This window comes from Ambystoma mexicanum, chromosome 4p (genome assembly GCF_040938575.1).
Source record: "Ambystoma mexicanum isolate Mex_15411 chromosome 4p, UKY_AmexF1_1, whole genome shotgun sequence".
NCBI classification, from domain to species: domain Eukaryota; kingdom Metazoa; phylum Chordata; class Amphibia; order Caudata; family Ambystomatidae; genus Ambystoma; species Ambystoma mexicanum.
Window position 1 is genome coordinate 82260678 of NC_090927.1, and position 16125 is coordinate 82276802.

The 16125-nt window shown below is 47.8% G+C and overlaps 1 protein-coding gene across 2 annotated transcripts in view; it reads left to right on the forward strand.

Moving 5' to 3' along the window:
* The first annotated feature begins 356 nt into the window (after nt 1-356).
* Nucleotides 357-16125, forward strand: part of LOC138453018 (multiple epidermal growth factor-like domains protein 10) — a 318657-nt gene continuing 302888 nt past the window's right edge. For both annotated transcript variants that reach the window (XM_069605429.1, XM_069605430.1), the window contains exon 1: nt 357-444. In XM_069605429.1, coding sequence (XP_069461530.1) covers nt 363-444 — 82 coding nt within the window. In that variant the 5' untranslated portion in view covers nt 357-362. The remainder of the gene's footprint in view (nt 445-16125) is intronic.

Consider the following 16125-nt stretch of genomic DNA (forward strand, 5'->3'; position numbering starts at 1 on the left):
AAAAATAAAATGCAGCTACTCGTGTTCAATGGACAGTGATAGAAAGGTAATGTGTCCCTGGAGGGGAGGGGATATTCCGCCTCCACACAGACCGTGTGGGGCTCAGTGAAGCAATACACTGATACAAGGTGACAACGATTGGCAAATACACAGAAGGAACAAAAAATCCTTTTTCTGCTTCATTTGAATGGATGTTCCCCGGACATTTCCCCAGCACTCTCCGGTTGCGAAACAACCTGTTGTGAAATGGGTTTGGCGGTGTTCCGGACACCTGTCACTGCCCCCTCCCTTCCCACCTGTGTGCGCCTTTAAATGGCAGGGAGCAGCATGCTGGGGAGTCAGACACTGTCCCCGACAGCAGCATGAAGGCGTCTGCAGTAAGCACCCTTGCCCTGGCCTTGGGCCTCCTCTGCACAGTGCAGGCCAGGCTGATCATCTCATCAGGTAGGAGCGAAATATTGCCTGTGGGGTTTCACAGAAGAAAGGAAAAAAGAGTACACCGGATAGTCAGCAATGATTCAACCCCACAGGGCTTCTATAAGCGAGCTTCTCTGTTGGGAATTAGCCACATAATGCCCCCCCACAAGCCCCACTCCCTGCCCATGGCAACCCTCAGAGACAGCAAAGAAGAGGAGGGGGTGCCTTGGGTGGACTGGCCTATAGGGAACTCTGGAGAGTTCCCGGTAGGCCTCTGCACCCTGGGTCTCTTGTGTGAGGTGTTTCCAAATTTCCCCATAGGAAAAGCATTGGGCTTGTTGAAAATGTGTAATATGGGGCCACTTTGAAAATAATTTCCAGGGTCTCTTTTGGCTCCCACTCCACCCCTGGCCCTGCTTAGGCACTTATATTACTGCCAGCTTGCATCTCAAGCCGTACGCATCACACCCCTTCTCTGTTGGGGTGCTCGAAGGAAGATATTGCTGGTGAGGGAGCAAACACCAGTGTCTATAGGTGGAAATATCAGGCCTCTGTCGGCCATTTTGAGAGGGTGAGCAGGGAGACTGGTAGAGTGCCGAGAGGGTGAGCAGGGAGACTAGTAGAGTGCTGAGAGGGTGAGCAGGGAGACTAGTTGAGTGCCAAGAGGGTCAGCAGGAAGACTAGTAGAGTGGTGAGAGGGTGAGCAGGGAGTCTAGATGAGTGCAGAGAGGGTGAGCAGGGAGACTGGGAGAGTGCTGAGAGGGTGAGCAGTGAGACTGGGAGAGTGCAGAGAGGGTGAGCAGGGAGACTGGTAGAGTGCTGAGAGGGTGAGCAGGGAGACTGGTTGAGCGCCGAGAGGGTGAGCCGAGAGGGAGAACAGGGAGACTAGTAGAGCGCTGCACTACCGCAGGTACTCCTTCCCTCCTCATCTCCCATTGGCAGGAATCAGGTCTGATGGAGGGGCTGCAGTTCAGTGCATGCAGAACTTTCGTGACTATGGACCTCAGTACAAGTTTGGCGGTATTTCTGCTTAAATACCGTCAAACTTGTTTACCCTAACAGCCACATGGTCCAGCAGATTTACTGCATGATTACAGTTGGGGTAAAGATAGTGTAATTCCCCATGTTTTGAGTACATAGGACTCCATGGGGCAGTAACTCCACTGCAATAAATCGGATCATTTTTGGACCTGAAGTGAGAAATCTACCTCTACAAACTTGCTGGAGGCAAATCCTCCACATAAAGGCCACATGTATTCTGCGCTACGGTAAAAGTGGCGTTAATTTTGTTACCGCCTCAAAAGTAGCAGTAACAAACTCAGTGCAAGGACATCGCATTGAAAAAGCATTCATTGATATGATATGGCAATTATAACGTGCCTATACACAAGTGTTTCTAGGCGCGACAAGACAAGAAGGGGGAAACGGAGGACAAAACAACGATCTTACTAGGGCTTGTGTCATTCAGATCGCACAAGTGCATGGAAGTCGAAGGGGAGAAGTGCAGGGGACAGAGATGTGCAGGTAACTCAAAAGTGCGGCCAGCGGGTGGATCAGTGCAGGTAAATCAGAAAGTGCACCCAACGGGTGGCTCATAAGTGCAGATAGAAGGAACCGTAGGGTTGCAGGTACAGACCCTTAAGTGCTGGGGCTGCCAAGAGGCAGTGCAAGGGCAACTGGACATGCAGGAGCCTGGGTCCAAGTTCAGAGGGTGGCCAGGGGACCAGTGCATGGAGCAATCGGGACATCAGCAGGGGAGAGGAAGAGAGAAAGCGGGAGCAAAAAGCAAGGTCTTGAGTTGCTTCCGGAACCGGAGGTGGTTCTGCTCCAGTTTGAGAGAGGCAGGGAGGCTGTTCCAGAGGGAGGCCCCAGCCGAAGATAAAGATCTCCCCCCAACTCATTGATTGGAGAAGCGACTGACCCTCAAGGAGTTGGAGGTGGATGAGCGCAGAGCTTGAGAAGGGAGATGTTTAGGTAGAGAGAGTTGGAGTTAGTGCGGTCCAAGGCCCCAGAAAGCTTTGTAGATGATGCAAAGCATCTTGAACTTGATCCTTGTCGCCAGAGGGAGCCGTAAAGAGATTTCAGAGCTGGAGAGATGCAATCCCGGGGCTTGAGGCCAAGGACAAGTTTCACAGTCCTGTTCTGGATAAGTTGTAGAGGTCGGAGAGTAGAGGCAGGTAGGTTTAGAACGGGGCTGTTGCAGTAGTCCAGTCTAGAGAGAACCAGGGCTCTGGAGACAGTGAGCTTCTGGGGGAAAGTGAGGAAAGGATGAATACCTCTGGGGAGGTGCAGCTGATAGTTTGACTTCTTAGAGATGTCAGAGATGTGAGGGGAGAAGGAGAGGGTGGAGTCGAAGATGACCCCAAGGTTCTTATCCTCAAAAGTAGGAGGAGCAAGAAGGCACAGACTGGCCGGCCAGAGAGAGAGAGAGGAAAGGAGGGAGCGTGTGTCCCAATGAGGAGGATCTCAGTCTTACTGGCATTAAGGCAGAGTTCATTGGCGGCGCCACACTCCTGAATTTGCGGCCAGACAGTCTGGTATGAGAGAAGGGGAAGAGGCAGCTGAGGGGAGCCTGAAAGAGATTCATTCATGTTTATATTACACATTGAAGATACAAAAATGAATTGTAGTTAAAGAAGGATATTTACAGAAATACTACAATGATAATAAAGTGATAACTGGTAAAACTGGTAAAACTGATTTGAGAAGGGTGGGAACTGCTACGTTTGTTTAAGTTACTTTTTTATCTAGATACATATATATGTTTGTATATTTGGGGCACACCTTGAGACCCTGGCACAAGGTTGAAGTATGAACAATAGAAAAGGGATCAGAACTCAATCTGGCACTAGGTGTGCTCTCCCCCGCTCTCCAAATGGAGCTGCTCAATTTTGAATTGTTGTAGTAATATTTATTTCATAATCATCACTCAGTACTCATTGGTTAAATTATGAAGAATCTTATCTTCTATTTTATTACTGAGGCTTAGGCGACGTTTATTGATATAGCGCCTGTTAGAGTATTATGCCGTCATCAGGGCTCTAGGCACTATCGTCATCATGTTACATTGTCATACAAAAATAACCAGCAAACATTTGTCATGTCAAACAACAATATTGACCACATTCCAGTGTTATGTTCAAAGGAAAATCAGTCCAAAGTCATTCATATCATATCATTTTGTTAACGGTGTTGTCCATAAAAAGACACGTGCCCCCATATTTCAAAGTACCAAAAGCATTAAAGTCATGAAAGTTCAAGAATCAACATCAAGTAATTGTGAACACATACCATTTGCGTAGATATCCAGTTAATTCAGATCCCAGGATATGAATCACCACAAATAAACAAAAGATAAAATGCAAGTAAGCTTCATGGTGGAACACTTATCTATGGTGTTTGGGTACTCTTAATATATGTTTTATACCTGTTTATAAAGTGGCACTATTTGCATTCCGTCCTGTTTCACTCCGCTATGATCTCAATGGTAACCTGCGAAGAATCACACCACCATAATTATGTTTATGTGTCCCACGTGTTCCCAAAGCTATTGTCTGTATTGTCCATTTATCTCCGCTTACCTGTGTTATCCATACGCTTCGCGTGACGCTCCTCGCTACGTAAATCCGCGTCCTGCCCAGATGTTTCGCTCCCGTTGCTTGGCGACCCGCGCCTGCTCAGGTCTGGAAAAGAAAGTTACTTTCACTTTCTTGCATACGCTGCAAGCCGGCGTTGCCACCGGCTCCAATTACACTTAAAGTGACAGCGGTGTATTATAAGATTCATATATTATTAACCTAATGCAAGTAAACTGAATACCATTTACCATGGCATTGATATTTGATTTCTATCGCGCTCATACACAAGTGTTTCAGAGCGCGACAAGGCAAGGGCAGGGGAACAAAGGGAGAGCAAAAACAATGATCTTACTAGGCCCAGTGACATTGAGAACGTGCAAGTGCAGGGTAGAGGGAGAAGGGGGAGAAGTGCATGGAAGGGGGAACAAAAGGAGAGTGTGGAGCGAGAAGGAAAAACAAAAATAATAATAAAATAATAAATGAATAATAAAGTAAAACTGACACTAGCTTAAACAGGCATTGAAAATGATCATAGTTGTAGCTTTTGTGTAGGCATGGGCTAGAACATGTTGTGATTACCCGGGCACATAATAGAAGTGCCGGTAAACGTCAATCTAATACCTATAGATACAATTATTGGCTTTGGCAATGCTTGTTTTTAACAGGACTTCAATGCAAGGGGCGGATATAAATCAGGTGGTTGAAGTCGCACTTGTTCAAGACATTTTGTTGCACCAGTATTGCAATTTAAGTGGTATTTAAGCCATTAACTCTCAGCACACTGCTTAGAAGTACACAGGCAGGCCAAAGTTTGATGTTACCACTTGATGGCGCTAGCTCAAGAGATCCCAGGAGGATGTGTTTAGGGCAGGTAGGGGGTTGGAATGGCAATGGAACTTAACATGTGCATTGCCAGTCAATGGGTAGACAAATAATAAAAGATGTCTGTCCCCTCTAAAATGTCATCTCCCACCAAACTGTAATCCAATGCAATCGTTTTTGGCGTTTACCAGCCAAAACTAAAAATAGACAGAGAAATAAAACACTAATAATATTATAGAAAAATAAGAACGGAAAAGAGTCAAGAAAATCAACGATGAGGAGAGGAAATATACAAGAAAATAGCAACATTTAGAAAAGTTTGCTATATAACAAACTATACATACGAGTCATCTCCTGAGAAATGGTAAAGTCAATGGGCCTCATTATAAGGTTTCCAGTATCCCACCAGTAATTCCAGCGAGATACCAGCAAACGGACCTTCCGTTACCAGCCCGTGAGGTAGCAGCAACCGCAGACAATTCCCAATTCCATGGAGTCAATTGCTGGTATTACCGTTGCAGGTAATACCGGCTCTTTTTTGGTGGTTGGGGCCCAATTTACTCCAACTCTTGGCTGGAGGTAAATCAGCCAACTCCTGCTGGCAAACTACTGCCACTTTTCCCGCCACTTTTCTTGCGCCGCCAAACTTATAAGACCCAATGTATTAAGTCACATTCTGGTGAGTTGTCTGGGGGTGAAGTGATGTAAATCAGTTTTAAGAGTGTGGGCCTGTGCTGGAGGAAGCAAGACTGATTTGCAATAAGAATACTTTTATTGGCTTTGCTTTGCACACAGGTAGCCCGGATTACTGCACAGTGTGTTCTGCTCTGCCCTGCTGCATTAAGCTGTAGTACATGATGTGATGGAACACTATGTTCTTTTTCTTGGATATGTAGACCGCTAGCATGCCATAGGTTTCACCGAGTATGTATATGTATGAGCAGGAACATGTAAGCATCAGAGCGCTGTACAAGGGGAGCGCCCCCAGGGAGTTGAACGAAGGCAGCAGGGGTAGCAGAGGAACTGGGGAAGGGGCAATCGCACCTGCTTATCCCATCTCAGTGCTCTTGGCCATAATGGGCCTTCATCACTCTCGCCATGGTCTCTGTAATCATTGTCACCAGGTGAGCAGTTCATGACCCCCCTTGATTGTGTGCAAAGGAAAGCTACTGGGCAGCTTCTTCCAGGGATGTCCTGTTAGGACCCAGTCGGCAAAGTACTGTGGACGAAAAAGCAGGACTGGCAATAGTGACCCTTACAGCACGAGGTCAGTCGCCCCTCATGTATACGGGTCCCCTGGGACCTTTGGGGAGATGTCCATGAGTATCAAAGGTCTGAAGAGAAAAAATTGCTTTCTTCAGAGAGAACCAAAAAAGGATCGATTTAGTAAATGTATGTGTGGGAGAGTGTGTGAAGGTATGTCGCGGGAATGGGAGGGGGCGGGGGCGCAAGTTTAAATGCTGAAAGTTACAGGACGGTCTGTAGTAGATGTTGCTAATCAGGCTCTGATAACTGATGCCTCTGACGTTATAAAGGACCAGGCAAAGCATAATACTACTCAGGAAGGTCTGCTGAGGCCTAAAACTGCCGACAACAATGAGGGCTAAGTCACATCTATTCTGAATTTCACTGGTTAACTCGCATTGCTATTTTCAGGGTTCAATCCCACCGCATGGCAGAGTCCCAGCACCCTGTAAATTGTATGTCAAGTAAAAATAAACATTAAGAAACGCTCTTCTACCAAAGGTGGAGGAATAAATAAACTAACTAAACTCTCGTTGCACTGATTGGTTCTCAGAATGCAGACACAATTGGCTGGGAAGCATCCCCTCCTCAGGGTGCATGGAGATCCTTACAGAACATCCAAAAGATGACTTTGAGATCCCCACTCCAACAACACGTGAGGTGGGGGTTTTGCCTGAACCCATAACAAATTCCTGCAGCCTCTTCAGGGGGGGTTGTCTTGGCATCAGGATATAATCGCAGGCAGATCCCTTTGCTGCTTGTTCAGGAGGGGTGGTATTGGCAGGGGGATATAATCACAGGCTGATCCCTGTGCTGCCTGTTGGGGGAGGGGGTGTTGTTGGCATTGTGATATAATCACAGGCTGGTCCCGTTGCTGCCTGTTCAGGAGGAGTAGTGTTCGCAAGGGGATATAATCGCAGGCATATCCCTTTGCTGCCTGTTCAGGAGGAGTAGTGTTGGCAAGGGGATATAATCGCAAGCAGATGCCTTCGCTGCCTGTTCAGGCAGGGTGGTGTTGGCAGGGGGATATTATCGCAGGCGGATCCCTTTGCTGCCTGTTCAGGAGGAGTAGTGTTGGTAAGGTGATATAATTGCAGGCACATCCCATTGCTGCTTGTTCAGGAGGGGTAGACTTGGCAAGGGGATATAATCACAGGCAGATCCCTTTGCTGCCTGTTCAGGTGGGGTCGTGTTCATAGGAGATATAACCACAGGCAGATCCCTTTGCTGCCTGTTCAGGTGGAGTAGTGTTGGTAAGGTGATATAATTGCAGGCACATCCCATTGCTGCTTGTTCAGGAGGAGTAGTATTGGCAAGGGAATATAATCGCAGGCAGATCCCTTTGCTGCTTGTTCAGCAGGGGTGGTGTTGGCAGGGGAATATAATCGCAGGCAGATCCCTGTGCTGCCTGTTCAGGAGGGGTGGTGTTGGCATCAGGATATAATCACAGGCTGATCGATTTGCTGCCTGTTCAGAAGGGATTATGTTGCAAGCAGATATAATCGCAGGAAGATACATGTGCTGCCTGTTCAGCAGGGGTGGTGTTGGTAGGGGGTATAATTGCAGCCAGACCCTTTGTTAGGGAGAATTCTCATTCTATTTCCCTTGCCTATAGAGTCCCCCAGCAGTTATGCTGGATTTGAAGGGTTTGTTTCTTGTTACCTGCTAAGAGTGAGACTCTTTTTTCCATTCTTAGGCATTTTTGCTACGTGTTTTCTAGGCTATTTTTGTGTTTAATGCTTATGGGATTTTCTCAACCCCATAGGAACCATCTTTATTCACATGTGTTACACAGCACCCTCTGTGCAGTGACACAGGGGTGTCGTAGCGACCCCCAAACATAGACTCCATACCCTGGGACTGACTACTGTCTCCCAGGGCATGTAAAGTCCCAATTGACTTTACTAGTCAAATCCTATGGACTAAACCAGTACAACCCATCTTACTATGGAAGTACTGGGAAGGGTTAATAGTTTTTCCCTTAGGTTCATTTTCGAGGGGGTACCACACAGTCCCTCTCTCAAAAGTTTCTGGCTGGTGGCAGTGGTTACTACTGTAAATATTCGACCGCAAATATTTCCCTATGGGATTTTCCCATTGTTCAAGGCTACCACCTTTTCTGACAGCCTCTAACATACCAAGGTGCATTTTAATATTAACTTTACTCCGGTAGGTTTTTATTGCCAGAACTTTAATATAACTTCTTTCTCGTGTCTTTCTCTAAACTCCTAACCCAGGTCGGGGATCCTTTGTTCGTCCGTTTGACGGGCTTCTACCGAGAAGCCCTCCTTTCAGCGCCACTGAGTCTGGGGTGGGTCCATTGTGTGGGAGGGGGCGTAGGACCCATGGACAGGGTTGCCTCAGCAACCCATGTCGCTCTCTATCCTGATAGGCTGGAGGGTCTCCCGCCAAGATGATCACTCCACTGTGCGAGTGACAGCTAGGCTGTATGAATGTGGATCTTTTTGCATAAAAGCAGGGTCCTGAGGAATGGAAGAGAAAGACGTCGCCACTATAACTAAGAAGCCGAAGAGGAGAGAAGCCAAAGACATCTGCAACGACTGAACCACCGGTGAAGCCCTGCTGCAGCGTCTCACCACTTTTCTCCACACGACGAGAGAAGATCTTCATCTGCAAGAGCCTTCCTCCCTTGAGCTGGTGGGGTCAATCAGTTTGCCAATCGCATTCTCGGACCTGCCTTGGTCGAATCTCCCGTACGCTGTACTCAGAGGCCAGATAGCCAGGCACCAGTCCACCCGGACCGCGATTTAAAGGAGCATACATTTTATTAATCGGTCAGCACCGCGGCTGGTTTCATCCCTGGGTAGTGCAGTAACTCGAACATTCCTCACAACGAGAGCTCCTCTTCCGCTGCTGGATCACCGGAATTGCAGGAACTACCAGGAACAACCGCCACCGCAGGAGCCACTTCTTCATGTAAAGGTACATTGTTCCGCCAGACCGCCCTTTCTTCGCCTTAGCCCTAAAGTTGTTTTAAATCCTTTATCTACCTGTTGGGTCGGGCGCCCCTCTCTCTTAACATTGTCTTTCGCCCTCCGGATCCACCTTTTCAATATCGTTAACCAAAGACTTGATTGCTGCTACAAGAACAGTTTGCTCCTGGGCCCTTGGGACTGTGTATATGTTTCCTTTGACTTAATTTAACTTGCTTGATACTGTGATATATGCATTTTTCTTAGACATGTATTAAAATAAATATATATCTTATTTTTAAATACAAAGCTTTGGTCAGTGTTTCCTTGTGCCATAGTGCTGTAGGCCTATTGTGTAAACCCTGAATACTGCTCATCTCCCTCTTGAGATAAGTCTGACTGCTCAGCCACAGCTACCAACTAAATCTTTGTGGTACAGACTGATACCAAAGGGGATTTATTGCTCTCACCTGTAGTCCTAATCTGGTGTAGTGCTCCCTAAGAGAACTGCACTGGATTCTGCCTAATACCCCTTTGCTGCCTGTTCAGGAGGGGATATGTTGCAAGGGGATGTAATCGCAGGCAGATCCCTTTGCAGCCTTTTCAGGAGGAGTAGTGTTGGCAAGGTGATATGTTGTCAAGGGCATAAAATCACAGGCAGATCCCTTTGCTGCCTGTTCGGGAGGAGTAGTGTTGGCAAGGGTATATAATCGCAGGCAGATCCCTTTGCTGCCTGTTCAGGAGTATTAGTGGTGGCAAGGGGATATAATTGTAGGCAGATCCCTTTGCTGCCTTTTCAGGAGGAGTCGTGTTCGCAGGGAATATAATCGCAGGCATATCCCTTTGCTGCTTGTTCAGCAGGGATGGTGTTGGCAGGGGGATATAATCGCAGGCAGATCCCTTTTCTGCCTGTTCAGGAGGAGTAGTGTTGGCAAGCTGATATGTTGTCAAGCGGATTTAATCGCAGACAGATCCCTTTGCTGCCTGTTCAGGAGGGGTCGTGCTCGCAAGGGATATGATCGCAGGTAGATCCCTTTGCTGCTTGTTCAGCAGGGGTAGTGTTGGCAAAGGGATGTAATCACAGGCAGATCCCTTTGCTCTCTGTTCAGCAGGGGTGGTGTTTGCAGGGGGTTATAATCGCAGGCAGATCCCTTTGCTGCCTGTTCATGAGGGGCGGTGTTGGCATCAGGATATAATCACAGGCTGATCCATTTGCTGCCTTTTCAGCAGGGGTGGTTTTGGCATCAGGATATTGTCACTGGCTGATCCATTTGCTGCCTATTCAGCAGGGGTGGTGTTGGCAGGGGGATATCATTGCAGGCAGACCCCTTTGCTGCCTGTTCAGAAGGGGATATGTTGGCAAGGGGATGTAATCGCAGACAGATACCTTTGCTGCCTGTTCAGGCAGGGTGATGTTGGCAGGGGGATATAATCGAAGGTACATCCCTTTGCTGCCTGTTCAGGAGGAGAAGTGTTGGCAAGGGTATATAATCGCAGGCAGATCCCTTTGCTGCTTTTCAGGAGGAGTAGTGTTGGCAAGCTGATATGTTGTCAAGGGGATATAATCGCAGGCAGATCCCTTTTCTGCCTGGTCAGGAGGGGTAGTGTTAGAAAAAAACAATATAATTGCAGGCAGATCCCTTTGCTGCCTATTCAGGAGGAGTAGTGTTGGTAAGGGGATATAATCACAGGCAGATCCCTTTACTGCTTGTTCAGGAGGGGTGGTGTTGGCAGGGGGAAATAATTTCAGTCAGAACTCTTTGCTGCCTGTTCAGGACGGGTGGTGTTGGCAGGGGGATATAATCACAGGCAGATCCCTTTGCTGCCTTTTCTGAAGGGATCGTGTTGGCAGGCGGATATAATCGCAGGCAGATCCCTTTGCTGCCTGGTCGGGAGGGGTGGTGTTGCCAAGGGGATATAATCACAGGCAGATCCAGTTGCTGCCCGTTCAGCAGACGTAGTGTTGCCAAGGGGACATAATCACATCAGATAGATCCCTTTGCTGCCTTATCAGGAGGGGTAGTGTTCGAAAGACGATATAATTGCAGGCACATCCCTTTGCTTCCTGTTCAGGAGGACTAGTGTTGGCAAGGGGATATAATCACAGGCAGATCCCTTTGCTGCCTTTTCAGGAGGAGTAGTGTTGGCAAGGGTATATGAAAGCAGGCAGATCCCTTTGCTGCCTGTTCAGGAGCAGTAGTGTTGGCAAGGTGATATGTGATCAAGGGGGTGTAATCGCAGGCAGATCCCTTTGCTGCCTGTTCTGGAGGGATAGTGTTGGCAAGGGGATATAATTGCAGGCAGATCCCATTGCTGCCTGTTCAGGGGGGTGGTGTTGCCAGGGGCATATAATTGCAGGCAGACCCCTCTTCTGCCTGTTCAGCAGGGGTAGTGTTGGCAAGGGGATGTATTTGCAGGCAGATCCTGTTGCCGCCTGTTCCGGAGGGATGGTATTGGCAAGGGGATATAATCGCAAGCAGATCCCTTTGCTGCCTGTTGAGGCGGGGTGGTGTTGGCAGTGGGATATAATGTCAGGCAAATCCCTTTGCTCCCTGTTCAGGAGGAGTAGTGCTGTCAAGGGGATACAGTTGCAGGAAGATTTGTTTGCTGCCTGTTCAGGAGGAGTAGTGTTGGCAAGGGGATATAGTTGCTGGAAGATTTGTTTGCTGCCTGTTCAGGAGGAGTGTGTTGGCAAGGGGATATGATCACAGGCAGATCAGTTTGCTGCCTGTTCCGGAGGGATGGTATTGGCAAGGGAATATAATCGCAAGCAGATCCCTTTGCTGCCTATTGAGGCGGGGTGGTGTTGGCAGTGGGATATAATGTCAGGCAAATCCCTTTGCTCCCTGTTCAGGAGGAGTAGTGCTGTCAAGGGGATACAGTTGCAGGAAGATTTGTTTGCTGCCTGTTCAGGAGGAGTAGTGTTGGCAAGGGGATATAGTTGCTGGAAGATTTGTTTGCTGCCTGTTCAGGAGGAGTGTGTTGGCAAGGGGATATGATCACAGGCAGATCAGTTTGCTGCCTGTTCATGAGGGGTGATGTTCGCAGGGGATCTAATCGTAGGTAGATCCCTTTGCTGCTTGTTCAGCAGGGGTATTGTTGGCAAGGGGATGTAATCGCAGGCAGATCTCTTTGCTGTCTGTTCTGGAGGGATGCTGTTGGCAAGGGGATATAATCACAGGCAAATCCCTTTGCCCCCTGTTCAGGAGGAGTAGTGCTGGCAAGGGGATAAAGTTGCAGGAAGATTTGTTTGCTGCCTGTTCAGGAGGAGTAGTGTTGGCAAGGGGATATAGTTGCTGGAAGATTTGTTTGCTGCCTGTTCAGGAGGAGTAGTGTTGGCAAGGGGATATAGTTGCTGGAAGATTTGTTTGCTGCCTGTTCAGGAGGAGTGTGTTGGCAAGGGGATATGATCACAGGCAGATCCGTTTGCTGCCTGTTCATGAGGGGTGATGTTCACAGGGGATGTAATCGTAGGTAGATCCCTTTGCTGCTTGTTCAGCAGGGGTATTGTTGGCAAGGGGATGTAATCGCAGGCAGATCCCTTTGCTGTCTGTTCTGGAGGGATGGTGTTGGCAAGGGGATATAATTGCAAGCAGATACATTTGCTGCCTGTTCAGCAGGGGTATTGTTGGCAAGGGGATGTAATTGCAGGCAGGTCCCTTTGCTGCCTGTTATGGAGTGATGGTGTTGGCAAGGGGATATAATCGCAGGCAGATCCCTTTGCTGCCTGTTCAGCACGGGTGGTGTTGGCAGGGGTATATACTTTCAGGAAGATCCCTTTGTTGCCTGTTCTGGAGGGATGGTTTTGGCAAGGGGATATAATCGCAGGCAGATCCATTTGCTGCCAGTTCAGGAGGGGACGTGTTCGCAAGGGGATATAATCGCAGCAGATCCATTTGCTGCCTGTTCAGCAGGGGTGGTGTTGGCAAGGGTAAATATTCACAGGCAGATCCCTTTGTTGCCTGATTAGGAGGGGTGGTGTTGTCATCGGGATATAATCACAGGCTGGACCCGTTGCTGCCGGTTCAGGAGGGGTGGTGTTGGCAAGGGGAAATAATGGTAGGCAGATCCCTTTGCTGCCTGTTCAGGAGGGGTGGTGGTGGCAAGGGGAAATAATGGTAGGCAGATCCCTTTGCTGCAAGGAGGCAGAACATGAGCAGAGCTCAGGCGGCATGGGAGGTCTGGTGTAGGAAAGGTCTTTTCCAACATTTTGGATACCACCCACATTCGTAGTTCAGCCCTACTTCAGCGCCACTGGGTGCAGTGTAATCTGGCAATTGCTGCAAAAGAGGGCGCCAAGTCCTCCAGGCAGATGCCCCCTTTTGCGTTAGAGTTTACAGCCAATAAACCATGGCTTGGATTTAGCTATAAATGGAGTGGGAGCTTCCCTTTGTTATTGTATGCCGTTATTCATTTTGTGGTATTTATTTATTGAGTGTTCTGGGGTGTTTTACCCAGAAATAATTAAAAAAGAAAACAAGAGCCAACAGGAAAAACCTGGATCAAGTGCCATGCATTAGTGGGAACTGACCGCTGGATGATGGGAAAACCAGGGACAGGGCAGACATGTGGCGGGGGAGTGCCTACATGCAGGTGTGGTGATACGTGCAGGGTAGGTAGCGAGCAGGAGTCAGTAGTCAGAGCTCCTTTCTCATTGGGTGGTGGAGTTTAGATCTGATTTGATGGAGTGTATAGTGATTGTGTATTTAACATGGGGAAAGGGACTCCTAGTGGTGCAGGCAAGAACAGAATAGGCGTGGAAGCTAGAGGTGTCACAGGGTACTTGGGTGATGGCGAGATAGTGGAGAATACTGAAGTGGAGGATCTTTGTATTTTGAGTAATGACTGTGTTCTATAGGACACGATTACTTGTATCCTGGTACTTACAACACTTTGGCTGCATAGCATCTGGTCCACATCTTTGGAGAGTATAGTCTGCCCTTGCCCTGGCTACCAACTTAGAGTGGAAGGATTTAAAGACCAAACGTGTGTGAGATGCTGTTAACTGGGCGCTATTTTCCAAACTGAAGTGTGAAATGAATACCAGCTGCGAAAGTCTTGATAACTGGGAACCCCCCACTAGGGTTCTCAAAATTAACAAATGTCACAAGTGATGTCACCAGACTGTAGTCGCGCTTGGTTCGATAATTGTCAGAATTCAGTTGAAATATAAGAATAAGTATCCAATAATTTATTTATTCCGAACAGCCGACATGTGTTTCGAGCAGCCAGGTCGTTCTCAAGGCCTAGACCGGATGCAATCTTGTTAAATCTCAAGGATTATTAAATTCCGTATTGAATAATTGAGTTGTTATTAAGTTGATGCAGATTGCACGGACGGAACTTCATGAATGATTTTTGTAAGGGGATTTAACCCGGGATTCACTCTATTTTCTGGAATTAAACCTTATAATCAAATCCTTCAATTTGGATTAATTTAATAACACATGCTGAGATTATGAAGTTAATGCTAGCACCCGGTCCATTGTTTGAATGACAGCCATCATCAATTAGACCTTTCAATGGAATGTTTCTCTATTATTCAATAAGGGACTTAAGAATCCTTGAGATCTACCCACTATAGTAGAGTGGAAGGAGGCTCACTTTCTACTCCATCTGTTCAACCATTCTGGCTAAAACCCCATGACAGGCGTTGTGGTGCAGGTGTGAGCACAGTGCAAAGCAGCATTGGCTCCCCCTTCTGCACATAACTCGGTTTGGTCACAGAGATGCTTCATCTTCATACATTGCTCCCAACGAAGAGTGTTCCTGCCCCTTCATGCATTGCTACCACTGAAGAGCAGTACTCCCCCTTCACACATTGCTTCTGATGAAGAGCAGTACTCCCCCTTCCCCAATTGCTTCTGATGAAGAGCCGTACTGCCCCTTCACACATTGCTTCTGATGAAGAGCAGTACTGTCCCTTCACACATTGCTTCTGATGAAGAGCAGTACAGCCCCTTCACACATTGCTTCTGATGACGAGCAGTACTCCCCCTTCACACATTGCTTCTGATGAAGAGCAGTACTCCCCCTTCACACATTGCTTCTGATGAATATCAGTACTCCCCCTTCACACATTGCTTCTGATGAAGAGCAGTACTCCCCCTTCACACATTGCTTCTGATGAATAGCAGTACTCCCCCTTCACCAATTGCTTCTGAAGAAGAGCAGTACTGTCCCTTCACACATTGCTTCTGAAGAAGAGCAGTACTGTCCCTTCACACATGGCTTCTGATCAAGAGCAGTACTGTCCCCTTACGCATTGTTTCTGATGATGAGCAGTACTGGCCCTTCACACATTGCTTACGATGAGGAGCATTACTGCCCCTTCACACATTGCTTCTGAAGAAGAGCAGTACTGGCCCTTCACACATTGCTTCTGATGAGGAGCAGTACTGGCCCTTCACACATTGCTTCTGATGAGGAGCAGTACTGGCCCTTCACACATTGCTTCTGATGAGGAGCAGTACTGGCCCTTCACACATTGCTTCTGATGAAGAGCAGTACTGCCCCTTCACACATTGCTTCTGATGAAGAGCAGTACTGTAATTTCACACATTGCCTCTGCGGAAGAGCAGTACTCCCCCTTCACACATTGCTTCTGATGAAGAGCAGTACTGTCCCTTCATGCATTGCTTCTGATGAAGAGCAGTACTGGCCCTTCACACATTGCTTCTGATGAAGAGCAGTACTGTCCCATCACGCATTGCTCCTGATGAAGAGTAGTACTAGCCCTTCACACATTGCTTCTGATGAAGAGCAGTACTGGCCCTTCACACATTGCTTCTGATGAAGAGCAGTACTGGCCCTTCACACATTGCTTACGATGAGGAGCATTACTGTCCCTTCACACATTCCTTCCGATGAAGAGCAGTACTGGCCCTTCACACATTGCTTCTGATGAGGAGCAGTACAGGCCCTTCACACATTGCTTCTGATGAAGAGCAGTACTGTCCCCTTACGCATTGTTTCTGATGATGAGCAGTACTGGCCCTTCACACATTGCTTACGATGAGGAGCATTACTGTCCCTTCACACATTCCTTCCGATGAAGAGCAGTACTGGCCCTTCACACATTGCTTCTGATGAGGAGCAGTACAGGCCCTTCACACATTGCTTCTGATGAA